Source organism: Delphinus delphis, chromosome 11 (genome assembly GCF_949987515.2).
Source record: "Delphinus delphis chromosome 11, mDelDel1.2, whole genome shotgun sequence".
NCBI lineage: Eukaryota > Metazoa > Chordata > Mammalia > Artiodactyla > Delphinidae > Delphinus > Delphinus delphis.
The window spans coordinates 5,195,831-5,217,101 of NC_082693.1; the positions used below are offsets into that span (position 1 = coordinate 5,195,831).

At 41.0% G+C, this 21,271-nt stretch overlaps 2 protein-coding genes across 8 annotated transcripts in view; one reads left to right on the forward strand and one right to left on the reverse strand.

Moving 5' to 3' along the window:
• Window positions 1-7,247, reverse strand: part of FERRY3 (FERRY endosomal RAB5 effector complex subunit 3) — a 45,962-nt gene extending 38,715 nt beyond the window's left edge. For both annotated transcript variants that reach the window (XM_060024143.1, XM_060024142.1), the window contains exons 1-4: window positions 7,164-7,247; window positions 5,355-5,557; window positions 3,224-3,369; window positions 927-1,108 (exon numbers count right to left, since the gene is read on the reverse strand). In XM_060024143.1, coding sequence (XP_059880126.1) covers window positions 927-1,108; window positions 3,224-3,369; window positions 5,355-5,532 — 506 coding nt within the window. In that variant the 5' untranslated portion in view covers window positions 5,533-5,557; window positions 7,164-7,247. The remainder of the gene's footprint in view (window positions 1-926; window positions 1,109-3,223; window positions 3,370-5,354; window positions 5,558-7,163) is intronic.
• Window positions 7,248-7,586: 339 nt separating this feature from the next.
• The window catches only part of RAD51AP1 (RAD51 associated protein 1), a 29,223-nt gene continuing 15,538 nt past the window's right edge, over window positions 7,587-21,271 (forward strand). For 3 of the 6 annotated variants that reach the window (XM_060026043.1, XM_060026048.1, XM_060026046.1), the window contains exons 1-6: window positions 7,658-7,703; window positions 8,550-8,579; window positions 14,125-14,174; window positions 15,992-16,133; window positions 18,962-19,071; window positions 20,986-21,072. In XM_060026043.1, coding sequence (XP_059882026.1) covers window positions 7,687-7,703; window positions 8,550-8,579; window positions 14,125-14,174; window positions 15,992-16,133; window positions 18,962-19,071; window positions 20,986-21,072 — 436 coding nt within the window. In that variant the 5' untranslated portion in view covers window positions 7,658-7,686. Of the gene's footprint in view, window positions 7,704-8,549; window positions 8,580-14,124; window positions 14,175-15,991; window positions 16,134-18,961; window positions 19,072-20,985; window positions 21,073-21,271 lie in introns of all 6 variants that reach the window. The other 3 variants (XM_060026044.1, XM_060026047.1, XM_060026045.1) reach the window with 2 other exon arrangements.

A 21,271-nucleotide genomic window follows, 5' to 3' on the forward strand; every position in this document is an offset into this window, starting at 1 on the left:
GGTAGGAAAAATCAAACAAATGTGGTTCAACAGAAGGTAATTCATTATTGTTAGGTAATTATACTCTTACATATTTAAAAAAATCTAATCTGTATTTCATTCTTAAAGTATGTTCACAATATTATTGTCTACATAATAAAGAACTAGAAGAAAATCACATTTTTGCCTCAGTAAAATGGGGATGATAACAGTAGGACTGTGCTAAGGGATCAAGTGAGACAGGGCGCCGGTTATGGACTGCATGTTTGTGTCTCCCCAGAGTTCACCCTAACCCTCAATGTGATGGTATCCAGAGGTGGGGCCTTTGGGAGGTAAGTAGGTTTAGGTGAGCTCAAGAGGTTGGAGCTGTCCTGATGGAATTAGTGCCTAGAAGAAGAGGTGCTACAGCTGTCTGTCTACGAGCAACACACCAGGAGCCCGCACTGAGGAAACGCCACGTGAGCGACATTAAGAAGGCACGGTCTGCAAGCCAGGCAGCGGGTCCTCAGCAGACACAGAGTCTGCTGGCACCTTGATCTTGGACTACCCAGCCTCCAGACGGTAAGAAATCAATTTCTGTTGTTTAAGCCACCCAGTCTGTGGTACTTCTTTTTTCAACAGCAGCCTGAACTAAGACAGCATCCAAAGCACTTTGCACAGTGCCTGGAACAAAGCAGACCTTCAAAAGAGGTAAGCTATTCCTCTTATTAGAACTAAGAATAGATAAGACCACCGTACTTGTTTAGGTAAATCACTGGAGAAGTTCTATAAACCTATGAGGACCTCATCTTCCCAGATGAAATGACAGATCTAAACGCATAAGAAAATTAATTTCTAAAGTTAAAGATTCTTCCATTTTATAACAAAATGAGAACAAGCTGTCCTGCAGCCCATCAATGTTTGATGACGTAACATTTAATTATGATAATGCAAGAACTCTGAAATACCTCTCTCTTAATTTTTTCAGCTCCACATCTCTTTCGCCAATCAGTTCTGAGATACTAACAAAGTAATTGTGTTCCAAATTTAGGAGAGTTTCAGAGGCAGGAGAATGGATTAGGTCATGGTACACGTCTGCGAAATCTTCATCCCAGCTGGGCTCCTCGGGCCTTGCATGCTCTAATGTGGTCTACGAGATGAGACACGAACAGTCTTAAATCCTGATGTAGTATTTTTATTGAACACACTACTAGAGAAGTGCATATATTATGATTCCACTTCTGTACATCAAAGGACAGAAAGACCCTCCATCCATATATGTGTATATAGGTTACATAGGATTATCTGAATATACAAAAAAGATACAGAAAGATGTCAACTAAGTTGTTCATGTGCGTTACCTGGAGGCAGGGGCAAGGGGAAGGCGTTAATGTGGAGGAAGAAATAGGAAGTGCCCACAATAAAAAAAAAAAAAAAATGGTGAGTAAGCTGAGACCCCATTTCTGTGAAACCCAAGCACGCTCAAAGGGGCTGTTTTGGCAGAGTGGGACTTCTGAAGACCTTTACTTTGTATTCTAAGGTGCTGCATAACAGAATAACTTGCATATATTAATTATATAATCAGAAGAGGCTTTCCATTATTAAAAATATATTGCTACGAAAGGTTTTGTAGGCTATATATTTAGAGAATGAGGTTACCTATGCAATAACACTGACCTTGAAAACCCAATTCATGCACAGGATTTTATATCAAGATGTACATTTGCAATTTTCTTACTCTGAACTTTGCAAGTATTGTTTTCTTTATAAAATGTAAGCATGTTTTAAAGTGTATGAAAACAGTAGCTATCAAAATGATAAAGGGGCTGAGTAAACACCAATAAACAAGAAAAAGAGAAACATGCAGAGAGGCAGAATGGAGACACCCCAAGCACACACACAAATCCATCCAGGGGACAGATGCCTGTCCCCAGACGTGTGCCGTGCCAGCACATCTGACACACACAGTGCTCTCCAGGGGAGGAAACTGGCATGCTGGGAAGTCCCCTGTCAAAGGTCATACAATTTAAAGGCAAAAGTGGAAATATTTTTTCTATTATTGATCTTTGCAGACAGACATCTATAAAAAAGAATAATCTAAATTCTTCCCTTTTCAAAGGGAAAATGTCAAAAACTAGAATCTATGACAGGACTAAGTAATAATTTACCTTAAATAAAACAAATGGATAAATGACAGAAACAGGTATTTTGAACTGGGTCAATAGGGTAAACTTTTCCCCTGTTTCCTTTCACTTATACTTCGATTGGCTGCCAGATCAGGAGAGAAGAGTTTCAGAAGACCAGCTGAATCTAGAAGGCGGATTTCATCTACCCCATGCCTCTGAAATCCTGAACCCGCATTCTCATAACTGCTCTACATCTCCAGACCCCGGCACCGCTCGAGAAATTATAACCAGCCCATGTGACTTAAGCCTTGTTCCAAATTCACATCAGGCTCGGGCTGAAGTTTTGCAGGAAGGAGCCAGGGCCAAATCACGGGGATCTGCTTGGCCCTGCGTAACACCAGACATTTGGAAACCCCATGAACCAGGTCTGCTCACTACATGATTTTCAGCATCAGTTTAAAACCCAGCCTAGAGTGAGCCTTGTGAATAGGCAGAAGCTACCTACACGAGAAGCGCTGAACGGAGCTCTTATCTGACCTAACTCGCGCCATATTCCCTCAGGAGAGGTGACCCTAAAAAGGGGACTGGGACAGCCGAGAGGAATGGGCACTGAGTAAGGGCCTGTGGAGAAACTACCCCACGACCAGGCCCATCTGGACTTCTCTGTCTCCTCCATCACTATACTTTAAAAACAAACAAACAAAATCACAGGAAAAGAGATCAGATTTGCAGTTAACTGAAGCTGGGGATAGGGGAAGGGGAAATTGGATGACTGCAATCAAAAGATGCAAACTTCCAGTTATAGTAAGTACTAGGCACGTAATGTACAGTGTAATAAATATAATTAACACTGCCTTATGGTATATATGAAAGTTGTTGAGAGTAAATCCTAAGCGTTCTCCACACAAAAAAAGTATTTCATTTTCTATTTCTTTAATTTTGTATCTATATGAGAGGATGGATGTTCACTAAACTTGTGATAATCACTTCGTGACGTGTGTAAATCAAAGCACTATGCTGTATGCCTTAAGCTTACACGATGTCGCACGTCAACTACATCTCAATAAAGCTGTAAGGAAAGAAATCTCCATCAAAGTTCAGAATATCCTCAAAATTTACAATGGGATCTATTTTTTTACCTCCGCATAAGCTTTGGCCCAGGTACTTGCCAGCTGATGTAAGTCTACTTCACCTGACTTCACAGCTTCCAGGGCTGCTTCAGCATGTCTGTCATAATCTTTGAGGGATTCTTCTTCGATAAACTGGCTCAGAGCTTCTTTTAAGTCTGTAACAGGGACAAGAAATACCATTGTCAGTACACATAAATAGGGAACATTTTACCTGGCTAAGCATTCCAATGTCAAACTTTATTTTATCAAGCCTAACAGAATGTCTAACTAAAACAGTGTCTTAACAGAATGAGACAATGAGAATACCCTTAACCCTTAAGAGAATGTCTAACTAAAATAAAATCAGCTTAGGGGATCATTTAACTAATCTCACAATTATTCTTCTTTACAATCACAGGTTATTGAATGGTCAAAATTCTTAACTCTGATATACAACCCTGATACTAATTTAAAATGTTGGGACTTCCCTGGCCGTCCAGTGGGTTAAGACTTCGCCTTCCAATGCAGGGGGTGTGGGTTCAATCCCTGGTCGGGGAGCTTAGATCCCACATGCCTCACGGGCAAAAAACCAAAACATAAAACAGAAGCAATATTGTAACAAATTCAATAAGACTTTAAAAATGGTCCACATCAAAAAAAAATCTTAAAAAAAATTAAAAATGTTAATTTCTTAAGCCTGATTCTTTATCTGAAAGTGAGTAGGGAAAAGCACATAAAGACCTCCTACAGATGTAGAGCGGCTAAAGGTTTCTGTATTTAAATGAGTTTCCTATTTAACTTTCAAGGGTATATATTGTTACAGTCTTTGAATCTGAGAGAGAAATTGAGTGATTAGCATATTAAAACTGATTTATTTCAGATGATCTACAATTCCAACTTTAGAGACACTATTCAGAGACTGCTTTGAGGATGTAAGAAGACCATGGCTTTCACCTTGGACACTTGCTCCCTCACTCTCTTAGGTTGCTGGCCCTGGTGGAGGCCAGCTGCAGGTCCTGAGGTGACCCTATGAAGAGGCCCACATGACAAGGCTTGACAACAACCTCACAAGGGATCTTGGAAACAACCCTCTGTCAGTAGAGCCTTCAGATGAGACTGTAGCCCTGACTGATGGTATGGCTGCAACCCCATGAGAAACCCTGAGTCAGAGGCACCCAGCTAGGTTGCACCTGCATCCCTGAACGACAGTAACGGTAAGGACAAGATAATACATATTTGTTGCTTTATGCTGCTTTAAAGAAAAAAAAAAAGACTGATTGAAGAGCACTGGCATAGAAACCAGGATACCTGGGTTCTGGTCTTGGCTCTGTCGTTATATAACTTCGGACCAGAGGTTCTCAGTCGTTAAGATGCATCAGAGTTCCCTGAAGAGCTTACTGGAATAGACTGCCGCATGCACTCCCAGAGTTCCTGATTCAAAGGGAACTGGGTGGAGCCTGCCCAATAATCCTCATTTCTAACAAGTTCCCAAGTGATACTGTAGCTGCTGATCAGGGAACGATTTTTGAGAATCATTGCGTTGGGCAAATAATTTAACCTTTCTAGGTACCAGTTTCCTTATTTGTACAAAGAGATTGTGCTGGAAAGTTTCTACGTCCCCTTGTAACTTCGACCTTCTATGATCCAACATATTCTCAATTAAAACATTTTCCCTCATCTCTAGACAGAGCACAGACCTTTTAACATGGTTTAATACACACTTTATTAATGACTTTATGGAATTAATTTAGGTGAGCAAAGATTATTGAAAGCCAGGTACCCCTTCTCTCCCATGACATCTCAGGAATTGCGGACCGAATCATTAAAAGGGCAACGCATTCAGCACATAGCTAGTGATAGCGGACACACCTTATGAATCCATCCAACTACATTAGGAGGTTAAGAGTTCTAATCCAGACTCGGTGATTTTTCATATTTTAATTTAATTTTTATACTAAAATGCCTAATAAACAATTACAAGGGATACAAAAAAAAACACTCCAGAAAACAAAGGTCTGGGGAACCTTTTTATTCTTGAAAGCTTCACATTTTGTAGTTGTTTCCAATGCTTCTTAGGTTTATGCTTTTTAATATAAAACTTCTAATGACAGAGACTATAGGAAAATAACGAAGTGATATTTTAAAAGAAATCAACCCTCACCTTTTTCTATAAAGCATGGTAAATTGTGCAGCAGCATCAGACGGCCATGTAAATGACTGGCATTCTCTTGAACAGGAAATTTGAGAGGCACCCTCAGTTCTAAGCACTGACTGCCCACTTTGAATTCATACACAAATTCCCTCTCTCTGTTGCAGAATCTTTCTCTGTTTTTCTTCATCTTCTTTGGCAGGATTTCTATAGCACTGACAACAACAAAAAAACTCAGCGGGTTATAAGTCCATTTAAAAAAAACATGATGTTTCATTATTGCTGTTCCACTTCTAAGATGTTCCCCCACTCAGAGGTTTTATTTGTGTGACTCTGAGCTGATTATTCTATTTCCCTACGTTTATCCCTGCATTTTCATCTTCATGATGAAAACAAAATGCTTCTTCTTTTAAGGAAAAGGTTCTTCTAAACTTCATTTAAGAAAAAAATTATGCCCACAAAATACTTAGCATTCCTAGGCAGAGTTCTCAGGAATAGGTAAGGATCATGGAGAGAAGAACAGAGAGGATTCTTAGGAACAGATGCATGGTGGGTGGATACAGTTCATGAAACAGCTGGTGAATACAAAGTCAAAGAAACAGATCAGGGACCAATTCATCTTGAAGAGCTTAGAGGTGGTGGGTATGCGATCTGATAGGGGGTGCAGAGAAGGGAGATGGTGCTGGAAAGATTTCCATGAAGGAAAAAGATACACAGAAAGTGGAAAGTACAGGACAGCCCACAAGGCAAAGTGGACACTATTCATAAAGAAGAAAATCTAGTCAAAAAGAATACATCAACTGAAGATTTACTTATTAGCCTCCTAACTGGACTCCTGTCCCCAGACATTTCCCCATCAAATCAGTTCTCACACTATTCTCTACACTGAAGTCACAGCAATCGTTTTCAAGTGCATATCTGACCACGTTGCTCATCTGCTTAAATCCTTCTATGACATTCCTTGTAGGACTCAGGATACAATACAAACTCGTTAACGGAGCTTACCACGCCCCTGCTTATACCTCCAAACTCTTATTTCAGCACCTGCACCCCGTCCTCTCCAACACACAAATCCAAAAACTTTATTTTCCAGCCATACTAAACTTCTTTCAATACCAAACCTCTCTTTCCACTCCCAACCTTTCTGAATGTTTTTCCTTTGCCTAGCACACGCTTACTGCCCTTCTTTCCTTGGCCACATCTCAGCTGAGCTAGGCCCCAGGAAACCTTTTAACTTGTAGGACTGTCATTAGGCTTAATCATATAATAAATACGAAGCATCCGACAAGCTTAAGATGACCAATAAATGGAAGCTGGTAAAAATAATAAACAATAACAGGAAGCTCTATAAGAACATATCAATTAAAAAAAATCAAAGGCTGCTAAATGAGCACACATGATGCAGGCAAAGACAGTAAAAAAACATTTTGCAGGGAACTGAAAATTACGGAAATAGGGGCTCATGGTCTCATCTTGTTTCGAGTCATAATTTTCGGCAAACAAAAACCATTAGCTCTGGTTTCAGTTGGTTCAACCTTTAGCCTTATTGTGTTTCAACAAACTGATACTTTAGCTCTCTCTCCCCGATCTGTTATTAACAGCAGGGCTGAAATCAAGCAAGGTTTCCGTACAATTATGGGATGCGAGGAGGAGAGCTGAACCGAACTCATGCAGCCAGTCGAGTGGAGGTTCTGAGGCTTAAATGAGTCAGGGAAGGGAGGGCAGACAAAGGGCCGAGAAGCCACGGCCGAGTGAGGGGAACAGCCCCCGGTTAGAGGGTTTCGGTCTGAGGGGGCTTCCTCGATCGGGTCGCGGGCTCACCTCCCCTTGTTCCGAGTCTCCTGCTGTCCGCACACCCGGCGCTGTCAACCAGCCGCGGTGCAGGAACCGTCAGCTGACTGCCGCCTTGTTTTTACAGCCGGAAGATCAGCTCCGGCAGATTCGTCCGCATCTTTTCCTCTTTCCCGGCACCCCGTGTAAAATTCCTCGGTCTAAGTGTCCCCTTGTTCCATAATACCTGAGTTGAATCATTTAAAAAGTGTAAGAAGGTGTATTTCTACTGTTATTGTCCATTTCAGAGACGGCGCAGAAGTGACGAAAGTGCAGCGGCGAAGCACCGGCTCGGCTCTGGCAGACCGGATGCGGAAGGGCGGTGCTTGGAGGGGGCGTGAACTAACGCGCGCTTCTCAGAGCGCATGCGCGCCCGCGGGGATGGCCGGAGAGGATTGGAGGACTGGCGGCGGGGCGGAGAGCTTCGAATCTGGTTTTGCGCGGGAATTGGAACGGCCGCCGCCGCTGCCGACAGGAGGCTGCGAGCTGCAGGTTTCCAGCCTTGGAGGGGACCATGGTGCGGCCTGCGAGGTGAGTAGTTCATGGCATCCGGCGCGGATGGGGAGGAAGGGCAGGAAGACGCTGTAGGCCGCGTCACCTGCATGGAATGGAGGGAAGGGCCCGAGGACCAGGGTAGCGATGGTGGGACCGACAGCTAAACGCTCTAGACTCCAGGGAGAGCTGCCGCTCCTCGGAAAGGTCCTAGCATCCAAGCTGTTTCCTTCTCTTGGCTCCTTTGACAGTTACTGCCGTTTCTTTTACCCACTCCGTTCAAATAAGGCCTGGTTACAGCGTTTTGCATTTCACCAAGCTTCTGCTTACGTGTTATTTCATTTGTTCGTCCCTATACTTCTTTGAGATAGAAAGTTTGGGTCTCCCTGTCTTATCAATTTAAACTTCTGGGCACGAAAGCCAGTTTAGTTGAGTCACACAGCTAGTAAGTTACAGGATAACATGCAAACCTAAGCCAGCTGGCGCCAGATCCTCTGTGTTTTCCATTAAATGTACTGTTTGAAACTATTGCTCCAGTTAACCTCAGTTGAGCACCGTGGAGGCCTAGGGTCAGCCGCTCGTTTAGTAGAGTTTTGAATATATTTACTTTTGTGCTGGAGGTATATATTTACTAGATATATGTATTTACTAGGTGCTGGAGGTTGCAGTCTAGTCAAGGGATGAAGTTAGGAGACGGAAAATAAACATGGCAATGTGAGAGAGAGTGAGGAGGAGGAAAGCCCTACTTTAATTTTAATTTAAAAAAAATTTTGTTGAAGTATAATTATTTATAATGTTGTGTATCTGGTGTACAGCAAAGTGATTTAGTTTTATATATACATATATGTACTTTTTCATATTCTTTTCCATTCTGGTTTATTACAGGATGTTGAATATAGCTCCCTGTGCTACACAGTAGGTCCTTGTTGTTTATCTATTTTATTTATAGTAGTTTGTACCTGCTGATCCCAAACTCTTAACTTATCCCTCCCCATCCCCTTTCCCCTTTGGTAACCATGTCTGTTTTCTGTGTCTCTGAGTCTGTTTCTGTTTTGTAAATAAATTCATTTGTATCATATTTTAGATTCCGGATATAAGTGATATCATATGGGTTTTTTTGTCTTTCTTTTTCTGACTTACTTCACTTAGTATCATAATCTCTAGGTCCAGCCACGTTGCTGCAAATGTCATTATTTCATTCTTGTTGATGGCTGAGTAATATTCCGTTGTATATGTATACCACACTTCTTCATACACACATCTGGCAGTGGACCTTTAGGTTGCTTCCATGCCTTGGCTATTGTAAATAGTGTTGCTGTGAACATTGGGGTGCATGTATCTTTTCGGATTAGAGTTTTCTCCAGGTATATGCCCAGGAGTGGGATTGCTGGCTCATATGGTAATTCTATTTTTAGTTTTTTGAGGAACCTCCATACTGTTCTCCATAGTGGCTGTATCAATTTACATTCCCACCAGCAGTGCAGGAGGGTTCCCTTTTCTCCACACCTTTTCCAGCATTTGTTGTTTGTAGATTTTCTGATGATGCTCGTTCTAACTGGTGTGAGGTGATACCTCATTGTAGTTTTGCTTTGTGTTTCTCTAATAATTAGTGATGTTGAGCAGCTTTTCATATGCCTCTTGGCCATCTGTATGTCTTCTTTGGAGAAACGTCTATTTAGGTCTTCTGCCCATTTCTGGATTGGGTTGTTTGCTTTTTAATATTGAACTGCATGAGCTGTTTATATATCTTGGAGATTAATCCTTTGTCCGTTGATTCGTTTGCAAATATTTTCAATGTTTTTTTTTTTACTATTTTTTTTTTTTTTTGGCCGTACGCGGGCCTCTCGCTGCTGTGGCCTCTCCCGTTGCGGAGCACAGGCTCCGGACACGCAGGCTCAGCGGCCATGGCTCACGGGCCCAGCCGCTCTGCGGCATGTGGGATCTTCCCGGACCGGGGCACGAATCCGTGTCCCCTGTATCGACAGGCGGACTCTCAACCACTGCGCCACCAGGGAAGCCCCATTTTCTCCCATTTTGAGGGTTTTCTTTTCATCTTGTTTATGGTTTCCTTTGCTGTGCAAAATCTTTGAAGTTTCATTAGGTCCCATTTGTTTATTTTTGTTTTTATTTCCATTACTCAAGGAGGTGGATCAAAAAAGATCTTGCTGTGATTTATGTCAAAGAGTGTTCTTCCTATGTTTTCCTCTAAGAGTTTTATAGTGTCCAGTCTTAAATTTAGGTCTCTAATCCATTTTGAGTTTATTTTTGTGTATGGTGTTAGGGAGTGTTCCAATTTCATTCTTTTACATGTAGCTGTCCAGTTTTCCCAGCACCACTTATTGAAGAGACTGTCTTTTCTCCATTGTATATCCATTGCCATAGATTAGTTGACCATAGGTGTGTGGGTTTATCTCTGGGCTTTCTATCTTGTTCCATTGATCTGTGTTTCTGTTTTTGTGCCAGTACCATATTGTCTTGATTACTGTAGCTTTGTAGTATAGTCTGAAGTCACGAAGTCTGATTCCTCCAGCTCCGTTTTTTTCCCTCAACACTGCTTTGGCTATTCAGGGTCTTTTGTGTCTTCATACAAATTTTAAGATATTTTGTTCTAGTTCTGTAAAAAATGCCATTGGTAATTTGATAGGGATTGCATTGAATCTGTAGATTGCTTTGGGTAGTATAGTCATTTTCACAATATTGATTCTTCCAATCCAAGAACATGGTATGTCTCTCCATCTGCTGGTATCATCTTTAATTTCTTTCATCAGTGTCTTATAGTTTTCTACATACAGGTCTTTTGTCTCCCTAGGTAGGCTTATTCCTAGGTATTTTATTCTTTTTGTTGCAGTGGTAAATGGGAGTGTTTCCTTAATTTCTCTTTCAGATTTGTCATCATTAGTGTATAGGAATGCAAGAGATTTCTGTGCATTAATTTTGTATCCTGCAACTTTACCAAACTCATTGATTAGCTCTAGTAGTTTTCTGGTGGCATCTTTAGGATTCTCTATGTATAGTATCATGTCATCTGCAAACAGTGACAGTTTTACTTCTTTTCCCATTTGTATTCCTTTTATTTCTTTTTCTCTGATTGCCATGGCTAGGACTTTCAAAACTATGTTGAATAATAGTGGTGAGAGTGGACATCCTTGTCTTGTTCCTGATGTTAGAGGAAATGCTTTCAGTTTTTCACCATTGAGAATGATGTTTGCTGTGGGTTTGTCATATACGGCCTTTATTATGTTGAGGTAAGTTCCCTCTATGCCTACTTTCTGGAGGGTTTTTATCATAAATTGGTGTTGAATTTTGTCAAAAGCTTTTTCTGCGTCTATTGGGATGATCATATAGTTTTTCTCCTTCAGTTTGTTAATATGGTGTATCACATTGATTGATTTGCTTATATTGAAGAATCCTTGCCTTCCTTGGATAAACCCCACTTGATCATGGTTTATGATCCTTTTAATGTGTTGGATTCTGTTTGCTAGTATTTTGTTGAGGATTTTTGCATCTATATTCATCAGTGATATTGGTCTATCATTTTCTTTTTTTGTAGTATCTTTGTCTGGTTTTGGTATCAGCATGATGGTGGCCTCATAGAATGAATTTGGGAGTGTTCCTTCCTCTGGAATTTTTTTGAAGAGTTTGAGAAGGATGGGTATTAGCTCTTCTCTAAATGTTTGATAGAATTCACCTGTGAAGCCATCTGGTCCTGGACTTTTGTTTGTTGGAAGATTTTTAATCACAGTTTCAATTTCATTACTTGTGATTGGTCTGTTCATATTTTCTGTTTCTTCCTGGTTCAGTCTTGGAAGGTTATACCTTTCTAAGAACTTGTCCATTTCTTCCAGGTTTTCCATTTGATTGGCATAGAGTTGCTCGTAGTAGTTTCTTAGGGTGCTTTGTATGTCTGTGCTGTCTGTTTTAACTTCTCCTTTTTCATTTCTAATTTTACTGATTTGAGTCCTCTCCCTCTTTTTCTTGATGAGTCTGGCTAATGGTTTATCAATCTTGTTTATCTTCTCAAAGACCAGCTTTTAGTTTTATTGATCTTTGCTATTGTTTTCTTTGTTTCTATTTCATTTATTTCTGCTCTGATCTTTATGATTTCTTTCCTTCTCCTAACTTTGGGTTTTTTTTGTTCTTCTTTCTCTAGTTCCTTTAGGTGTAAGTTTAGATTGTTTATTTGAGATTTTTCTTGTTCCTTGAAGTAGGCTTGTATAGCTATAAACTTGCCTCTTAGAACTGCTTTTGCTGCATCCCATAGGTTTTGTATCGTCGTGTTTTCGTTGTCATTTGTCTCTAGGTATTTTTTGATTTCTTCTTTGACTTATTCAGTGATCTCTTGGTTATTTAGTAATGTATTGTTCAGCCTCCATGTGTTTGTGTTTTTTACGTTTTTTTCACTGTAATTCATTTCCAATCTCATAACGTTGTGGTCAGAAAAGATGCTTGATATGATTTCAGTTTTCTTAAATTTACTTAAATTTACTTAAATTTTCTTAAATTTCTTTATTTTAAAGTCTATTTTATCTGATATGAGTTTTGCTTCTCCAGCTTGTTGTAGAGCTGGTTTGATGGTGCTGAATTCTCTTAGCTTTTGCTTATCTGTAAAGCTTTTGATTTCTCCATCGAATCTGAATGAGATCCTTGCCGGGTAGAGTAATCTTGGTTGTAGGTTCTTCCCTTTCATCACTTTAAGTTTATCATGCCACTCCCTTCTGGCTAGTAGAGTTTCTGCTGAGGAATCAGCTGTTAACCTTGTGGGAGTTCCCTTGTATGTTTTTTGTTGTTTTTCCCTTGTTGCTTTCAATAATTTTTCTTTGTCTTTAATTTTTGCTAATTTGATTACTATGTGTCTTGGCATGTTTCTCCTTGGGTTTCTCCTGTATGGGACTCTCTGTGCTTCCTGGACTTTGGTGGCTATTTCCTTTCCCGTGTTGGGGAAGTTTTCGACTATAATCTCTTAAAATATTTTCTCAGGTCCTTTCTCTCTCTCTTCTCCTTCTGGGACCCCTATAATGCGAATGTTGTTGCATTTAATGTTGTCCCAGAGGTCTCTTAGGCTGTCTTCAGTTCTTTTCATGCTTTTTTCTTTATTCTGTTACATGGCAATGAATTCCACCATTCTGTCTTCCAGGTCACTTATCTGTTCTTCTGTCTCAGTTATTCTGCTATTGATTCCTTCTAGTTTAGTTTTCATTTCAGTTATTGTATTGTTCATCTCTGTTTGTTTGTCCTTTAATTCTTCTAGGTCTTTGTTAAACGTTTCTTGCATCTTCTTGATCTTTGCCTCCATTGTTTTTCCGAGGTCCTGGATCATCTTCACTATCATTATTCTGAATTCTTTTCTGGAAGGTTGCCTGTCTCCGCTTCATTTAGTTGTTTTTCTGGGGTTTTATCTTGTTCCTTCATCTGGTACATAGCCCTCTGCCTTTTTATCTTGTCTATCTTTCTGTGAATGTGGTTTTTGTTCCACAGGCTGCAGGATTGTATTCTTGCTTCTTCTCTCTGCCCTCTGGTGGATGAGGCTATCTAAGAGGCTTGTGCAAGTTTCCTGATGGGAGGAACTGGTGGTGGGTATAGCTGGGTGTTGCTCTGGTGGGCAGAGCTCAGTAAAACTTTAATCCACTTGTCTGCTGATAGGTGGGGCTGGGTTCCCTCCCTGTTGGTTGTTTGGCCTGAGGCAACCCAGCACTGGAGCCTACCCAGGCTCTTTGTTGGTGCTAATGGCAGACTCTGGGAGGGCTCACGCCAAGGAGTACTCCCCAGAACTTCTGCTGTCAGTGTCCTTGTCCTTAAGGTGAGACACAGCCCCCATCCCCGGCTCTGCAGGAGACCCTCCAACACTAGCATGTAGGTCTGGTTCAGTCTCCCCTGGGGTCACTGCTCCTTCCCCTGGGTCCTGAAGCACACACTACTTTGTGTGTGCCCTCCAAGAGTGGAGTCTCTGTTTCCCCCAGCCCTGTCAGAGTCCTGCAGTCAAATCCCGCTAACCTTCAAAGTCTGATTCTCTGGGAATTCCTCCTCCCATTGGCGGACCCCCAGGTTGGGAAGCCTGACGTGGGGCTCAGAACCTTCACTCCAGTGGGTGGACATCTGTGGCATAAGTGTTTTCCAGTTTGTGAGTCACCCACCCAGCAGTTATGGGATTTGATTTTACTGTGATTATGCCCTTCCTACCATCTCATTGTAGCTTCTCCTTTGTCTTTGGTTGTGGGGTATCTTTTTTGGTGAGTTCCAGTGTCTTCCTGTCGATGATTGTTCAGCAGTTAGTTGTGATTCTGGTGTTCTCCCAAGAGGGAATGAGAGCACGTCCTTCTGCTCCGCCATCTTGGTTTATATATTTATATATTCTTAAGGGAATCCAAACATATTTTTATTTACTCAAGACTATTAATGACCTTAAAGAATGGAGGTGAGAAATTGACATTTGTGTAAATGAAAATTTCTGCTTTGTTCACAGGCACAAGAAGCCAGTGAATTACTCCCAGTTTGAGGACTCTGACAGTGATGGTAAGTAGAGCTTCTTATGTCTTCTTTAAAGATTTGGAAATTTATTTCCTCACAATTTATAGGATATGTGTGTGTGTGTGTGTGTGTGTGTGTGCGCGCGCGCGTGCGTGTGTATGGCTACAATATGGTTAGTACCAATTGCATATGAGGTAGGCCTGGAAAAATAATATTCTAAGCACTTAGGATACTTATGTTGATAATTACACTGACCAGAATTATTGGCATAAATCATAACCAACTAGGGCAGGTAAAATGGCTTTTTGTATCTAAACTCTGTGAGGTCCATGTTTCTCACTGTGGGATTTGTACCCTTTTATCCCTTACTCTAAGAAGAACACACTGTCTTTCTGAGATACAAATGTGTTACAGAATATAATGTGAAATCCCCATTAATTGTACAATAAAACAAGACATTGAAAAAAGATCAGGCATAAACTTTACCCTATTGTGTTTTTTATATGTGTGTGTGTGTGTGTGTACATATATATTTGCTTGTTTCTGCTATTAAGAGAACTTTGGTCAAAAAGTTTGAGAAACATTGTTAGATTACATTATACTTAAAGGTAAGTTTTGTGTTTCTTTCTTAGACCGTTGGAGTTTTCTGCAGGTCAGATATTTAGTAATTCCTCAGTTTGAAGGAATCTGTTTTTCACCTTGAGCCCAGTCTTATGTGTGTCTAATACTTGGGAGGAAAGAGCATAGGGTATAACTTCTAGCTTTTTAATTATTGTCATCAGTCTGTCACTAAATTGTTATAAATTGCTGGTTGTATTCTGGAGACTGTGACGTGGGGGTGGGGGGCGAGTCACAAATTATTATATTCCTACCTGGGGAAGCATAAAAGAGACGACAGGTATTAAATGCGAAAGTGCGTGATTCAGACTACACGCACATGAAGGTATGCACACATGTGCCATGTATGAGTTAGAACGCTAGAGCAGCAGTCTTAGCTTGAGTGTCAATAGAAGAGCTACCTCACTTCTGAGGATTGGTAGGACAGAACACTCTGGGAGAACAGAATGGGCTGGAAAAGAGCATCCCTTTGCCAAAAATCATTTTCTTCCACTTGTCAATATGATAAAATTATAAAGGGAATTTTAATAATTTTTCTAATGGTTTTACAGATTTTTAATTAATTGTTCTTTTCTTTGCCACTTGCACATATTAGCTTAGTTGCCTTTGCAGCTTTTTGGGGGATTCGTTTTTGATAGATTGATATTTTAAAAAATCAAGGCCACTAGAACAAAGTTGAGAAGCTTGAGGGAGAATAAAGACAAACAGTGTACCAACAGTATTTTTTAAACTGTGGAAAGCAAGCAATTTGCTTGTTTTTGCTTTTTTTTCTTTTTTTAATTAATTTATTTTTGGCTGTGCTGGGTCTTCGTTGCTGCGCACAGGCTTTCTCTAGTTGCGGCGAGCGGGGGCTACTCTTCGTTGCCGTGTGCAGGCTTCTCATTGCGGTGGCTTCTCTTGTTGCGGAGCACGGGCTCTAGGCGTGTGGGCTTCAGTAGTTGTGGCATGCGGGCTTCAGTAGTTGTGGCTCGTGGACACTAGAGTGCAGGCTCAGTAGTCGTGGTGCACAGGCTTAGTTGCTCCGCGGCATGTGGGATCTTCCTGGACCAGGGCTCGAACCCGAGTCCCCTGCATTGACAGGTGGATTCTCAACCACTGTGCCACCAGGGAAGCCCCAATTTGCTTACCTTTAAAACTTGAACACACGTGATAATGAATCTCAGCTACCAAGAAAGTAATTTTATTTATTTCTTCCTAAGGAAAAGCAATTTCATATATTCTTTTTTTAATTCACACATGAATAGATGATTTTGTTCCTGCAACCGCACCGTTAAATAAAAAATCCAGAAGTACACAAAAGGAGTTAAAACTAGAAAAACCAGAACCTAAACTGAAGAATCTCCAGGAAAAAGACATCCCACTACAAGAGAAAACCCCTAAAAAAAGGTGAGAGGTAAGACATACAGTACATATGACATTAGGTGTGTTAATTTAAAAGAGAGATAAATTCCAATTCTTGGTCTAAATTAGAATTTGAGCAGCATCATGGGTCTTATTTTATTTAGTGCATGTAGGAGAACGGGGATGTACCACTAATCCCCTTCTGACTTTCCGAACTTCTTTAAGTTCACAAATGTACGAGGAAATACCCATTTAAGTATGAAGACAATCATAATTACCAGTTTAGAAGGTGTGACTTGCATTTACAAGAGCTAGTACCCGTCTCTGAAATCCTCAGGTTTTACAAGACTACTTCGTTAAAAATTACATTTGTAAGGACAGTTTTATAAAATTTAAAACCACGTATCTGTAATGTATGAGATGATGGATGTTCCCTAAACTGCTTGTGGACGTCATTTCATGACGCACGTAAGTCAGATCACCGTGGATCACTGTGTTGTACACCTTAAACGTATACAGTGCTGGGTGTCAATTATATCTCAGTAAAACTGGAAGAAAAAAATTAAACTATGTATTTTTCTAGAGAGAAAAAATATTTTCTCTTTATCTTACTGAGTTTTGTCCAGCAGTGAGCAGGACCTGTGGTTTCTAGACCCACCCTGGAGTTCCATTAGTCAGTACCGAGAGAGGGTAAAATGAGGGAAGGAAGCCCCAAGAGGCCCCAGACTTGCACTATGGGGCGGAGATGGGCAGAGGAGGGATACTGACAAATGGAACGTGGGACGTGGGATGCTTTACTCCTACAATAAACGTGAGGAAAGTTAATTAACGTAGAGAGACTTAGCCCATGTCCTTCTCCTTACTTTTTTCTTTTTTGTTTGTGAGCTTCTTGTACTACCTTTAAAATATAGTTAACAAAACAACCAATGGATGGGAGAAAATATTTGCAAATCATAGAACCCATTAGGGACTTGTATCTGGAATATATAGGAAACTCGTACAGTCCAACAATAAAAAGAATAATGAACCAAGTTAGAAATGGGCAAAGGATTTGAATAGACACTTCTTTAAAGAATATATGCAAATGGCCGATAGCACATGAAAAGGTGCTCAACATCCCTCGCCATCAGGGAAATACAAATCAAAACCACGATAAGATAACATGTCACATGTCACGCCCAGAGGGATGGCTGTAAGCAGAAGGACAGACAACAGCAAGTGTCGAGGAGGATGTGGAGAAATGGAAACCTCACACATTGCTGCTGTGGATACGAAATGGTGCAGCCACATTGGACAACAGAGTAGCAGCTCCTTGAAATAAACAGCTGTTATATGACCCAGCCTAGGTATATACCCAAGAGAAATAAAAATCTATGCCCACACAAAAACCTGTACATGAATATTTATAGGAGCATTATTCATAATAGCCAAAAAATGGAAGTAATCCAAATGTTTATCAACTAATGACTGGGTAAGTGAAATGTGATATATGCATACAGTGGAATATTATTCAGCAGTAAACAGAAATGAAGTACAGGGAGGGGGAAGGGGAAGCTGGGACGAAGCGAGAGAGTGGCATGGACATATACACACTACCAAATGTAAAATAGATAGCTAGTGGGAAGCAGCCGCATAGCACAGGGAGGTCAGCTCGGTGCTTTGTGACCACCTAGAGGGGTTGGTTAGAGAGAGTGGGAGGGAGACGCAAGAGGGATGGGATATGGGGATATACGTATACGTACAGCTGATTCACTTTGTTATAAAGCAGAAACTAACACACCATCGTAAAGCAATGATACTCCAATAAAGATGTTAAAAAAAAGAAATGAAGTACTGATATATGCTACAACATGGATGAACCTTGAAAACATTGTAGGGAGCCAAAGAAGCTGGCATAAAAGGCCACATATTATATGGTTCCAGTAATACGAAATGTCCGGAATAGACAAGTCCATAGAAACAGAAAGTAGATTAGTGGTTGCCAGATGCTGGGGAGGGGGAAACGGGGATTGACTGCTAGTGAATATGAGGTTTCTTTTTGGGTTGATGAAAGTGTTCTGAAATTACATAGTGGTGATGGTTTCACAGCTCTCTGAATATACTAAAAACTGCTGAATTGTATGCTTCAAAAGGGTGGGTTTTATACTGTGCGACTTATATCTCAATAAAATTGCTATTTTAAAAAATAAATCCTTCAAGGTACATTCAGTATTACCTCCTTTATTTAGCCTTTTCTTACCTTCACACCTTTTCGCACCTTTCTTTGCTTTCTCTTCCTCTCAAGCACTATAGCACTCTTGACCGCCTTGAACAGGAGACGTGATAATCTTTTTATATCGGGTAATTATTATGGGACTTGTTTTCCTACCTCCTCATTAACTGCAGACTCTTTGAGGGCACTTTTAATATCCTGTCTAGTGCATTGCCTCACAGAGTAAGTACTTGCTGAAATATTTGTCAAAGTCCAGATTGGGCGGAACAGATGTAAAAAAAGAAAAAGTAATTTCAGTTTAATAAAAGAGCTATAACAGCTGTCTAAAGAGGTGTGGGTGAGGTCAAGGAACATTTCTAAGTGGAAGTGATGTTTGAGCCACGTCCGTTCTCAGTTGGGCAGGTGCTTCCCACCGGGACGGAGCTGGTGGTGAGGAAGAGACATCACAATGAAATAGGCATTGTCACGTGATGCTCCTATTTCCAATCTGTTCTGCTGGGTCCGACATGACACTTAACTTGTTAAGGAGCAATTATCATGATTATTGTTGAAGAACATCTTTCTGAGGCTGGAAAGAAACTCTTAGTCACTGAGGAAAATCTCAGATTTTAGCTGAGATGGATAGTTTTCAAACTCATTATTATTTGTGTGTCTACTTTAGAATGCCTTTAGATGATAAGCTCTACCAGAGAGACCTAGAAGTCGCACTGGCTTTATCAGTGAAGGAACTTCCAGCCGTCACCATTGATGTGGAGGAGTCTCAAGATAAAAGTAACTTTATTTTCGATAATTGTCTTTAAAACCTTCTTATTGCTTTTGCCATCATTTCGTTGGATGAGCCTTTACAGAGGGAAGAATGTAGTTTTAAAACTTTGGACTAAAAAGGAGCAATTTGCAGAGGGTGCCGTTGGATTCAGTTTATTCAGTTGCGTAAATCTCATCCACACATAGATGCCTCTCTGCCTGACACTCAGCTCCAACTGGAGGACGTGGGCTGTGACCCTGCTTGGTCAAAGCTCATCTTTATGTGCAGTGAGAAGTTAATTTCATGACCAAGTAAACTGACCTGAACATCCGAGCTATCCACCTGCTTTCTCTCCAAATCCAGATTAGTTAAACATAATCTAATGGTGGTCATTTCTATTACTTACAGAGGCTAAAGGTACTAATTTGCTAGCAAGCTCAGTAGACTTGACAGATTTATGACTGCTGGCTTTATCTGTGGGTTTTTCTCCGTGAATTTTTCTGGCAATTGGTCAGCAGATGGCAACATTGATATGCTGGAGAAGCAGAAATCATTATTCCCGGAGATGACATTAAAATTGCTCAGTCGCTTTTTGGATTAAACTGCTTTGGCCTAACTTCTTTTATCTTGGAGGATAGTTTTAGCCCATTTGCTTATTTGGGGGAATAGATGTTTAAGTCAGTAGTGCCTCCTGTTTGAAAATAAGTGAGATAGTGTTGATTAGGGGGCCCTTTTAGTAATCAGGAGTCAAAGACACTGAAAAAGAGAATTGTCATGTATCTAAAACTGAGAAAATGAAAATCTCTTTCCTGTAAGAGATCGTGGCATTGTATAGCAAGGTTTCCTTGGAAGTACCACTTCTCCGAGAGTAATAGTACCAATCATCATGACTTAAAGTTCTCTTAAAATACTCTAGATCATTTTAAAGTTGTGATAATGATTGAAGAGTCTTTACATTAGTAAAAGCACAGATCTGTCTACACAAAAATGAGAGTTAATATTTGTCCACTGTTTCCTTTGTGCTGGGCACCACAATAAGCAATTTCCACATTCAGTCAACATTTAATTCCCCACAATAGCCTCATTTAATCCCCACACTGGTTTTTTTTTGGTTTTGGGGTTTTTTTTTGGTTTTGGGGTTTTTTTGGCTGCGTTGGGTCTTCGTGGCTGTGCCTGGGCTTTCTCTAGTTGCGGCGAGCGGGGGCTGCTCTTCCTTGCGGTGCACGGGCTTCTCACTGCGGTGGCTTCTCTCGTTGCGGAGCATGGGCTCTAGGCACACGGGCTTCAGCAGTTGTGGCTCTTGGACTCTAGAGCACAGGCTCCACGGCATGTGGGATCTTCCCAGACCAGGGCTCGAACCCATGTCCCCTGCGTTGGCAGGCGGATTCTCAACCACTGCGCCACCAGGGAAGCCCCCCAGATTGTTTTTATCTCCACATTATAGATGAGGAAATTAGGTTTTGTAGAGGATAAGCAACTTTCCCCTGGTATATTGCCGATTTAAGAGCCTGAATTTGAACTTAAGTCTGATTAAAGTTTGTGTGATTTCAGAACCAAAACTTCTAACCATATGTTAGCCTCGCCAAGTAAAGTCACTGTGCTAGTTTGAGCCTGGATCAGCGGTCCCCAACCTTTTTGGTGCCAGGGACCGGCTTTGTGGAAAGCAGTTTTTCCACGGGGGGAGGGGGGAGAATGGTTCAGGCTGTAATGCGATTGATGGGCAGGGATAGGGAGCGGCTGCAAATACAGATGCAGCTTCGCTCGCTCGCCCTCCCCTCCTGCTGTGCGGCCCGGTTCCTAACAGGCTGCGGACCGGCACCAGTCCACGGCCCAGGGATCACTTATCTGGATCTGTATCTAAATGGTATTAGATGTTAGCGCTTCTCTTCCCATTTCTAGACACTGGTTGATTAGGGTGCTTTCTTCTTCCTTGTATTTAGACATTGGCAAACACGGCAGCAGTGAGACAGAAGCCATGAGTAAGTCTCCTCATGTCTCCAACTGCAGTGTAGCCAGTGATTATTTAGGTAAGTTTTTGATATTAATAATATTTTTTCCATTGACATTTTCTAACTCTTATTTAAATTCCTGAAACTGTAACTAGAACCAAGGTCTTCACATTTGTGAAGGTTCTCTTCACCCCTTCTCCTTTGTTTCTTTCTGTTTTAGTTTTCCTCTCTTTTAACTGCAGACCCAGTCTCTTCCCTGGTGGAGGGTCACGACTAC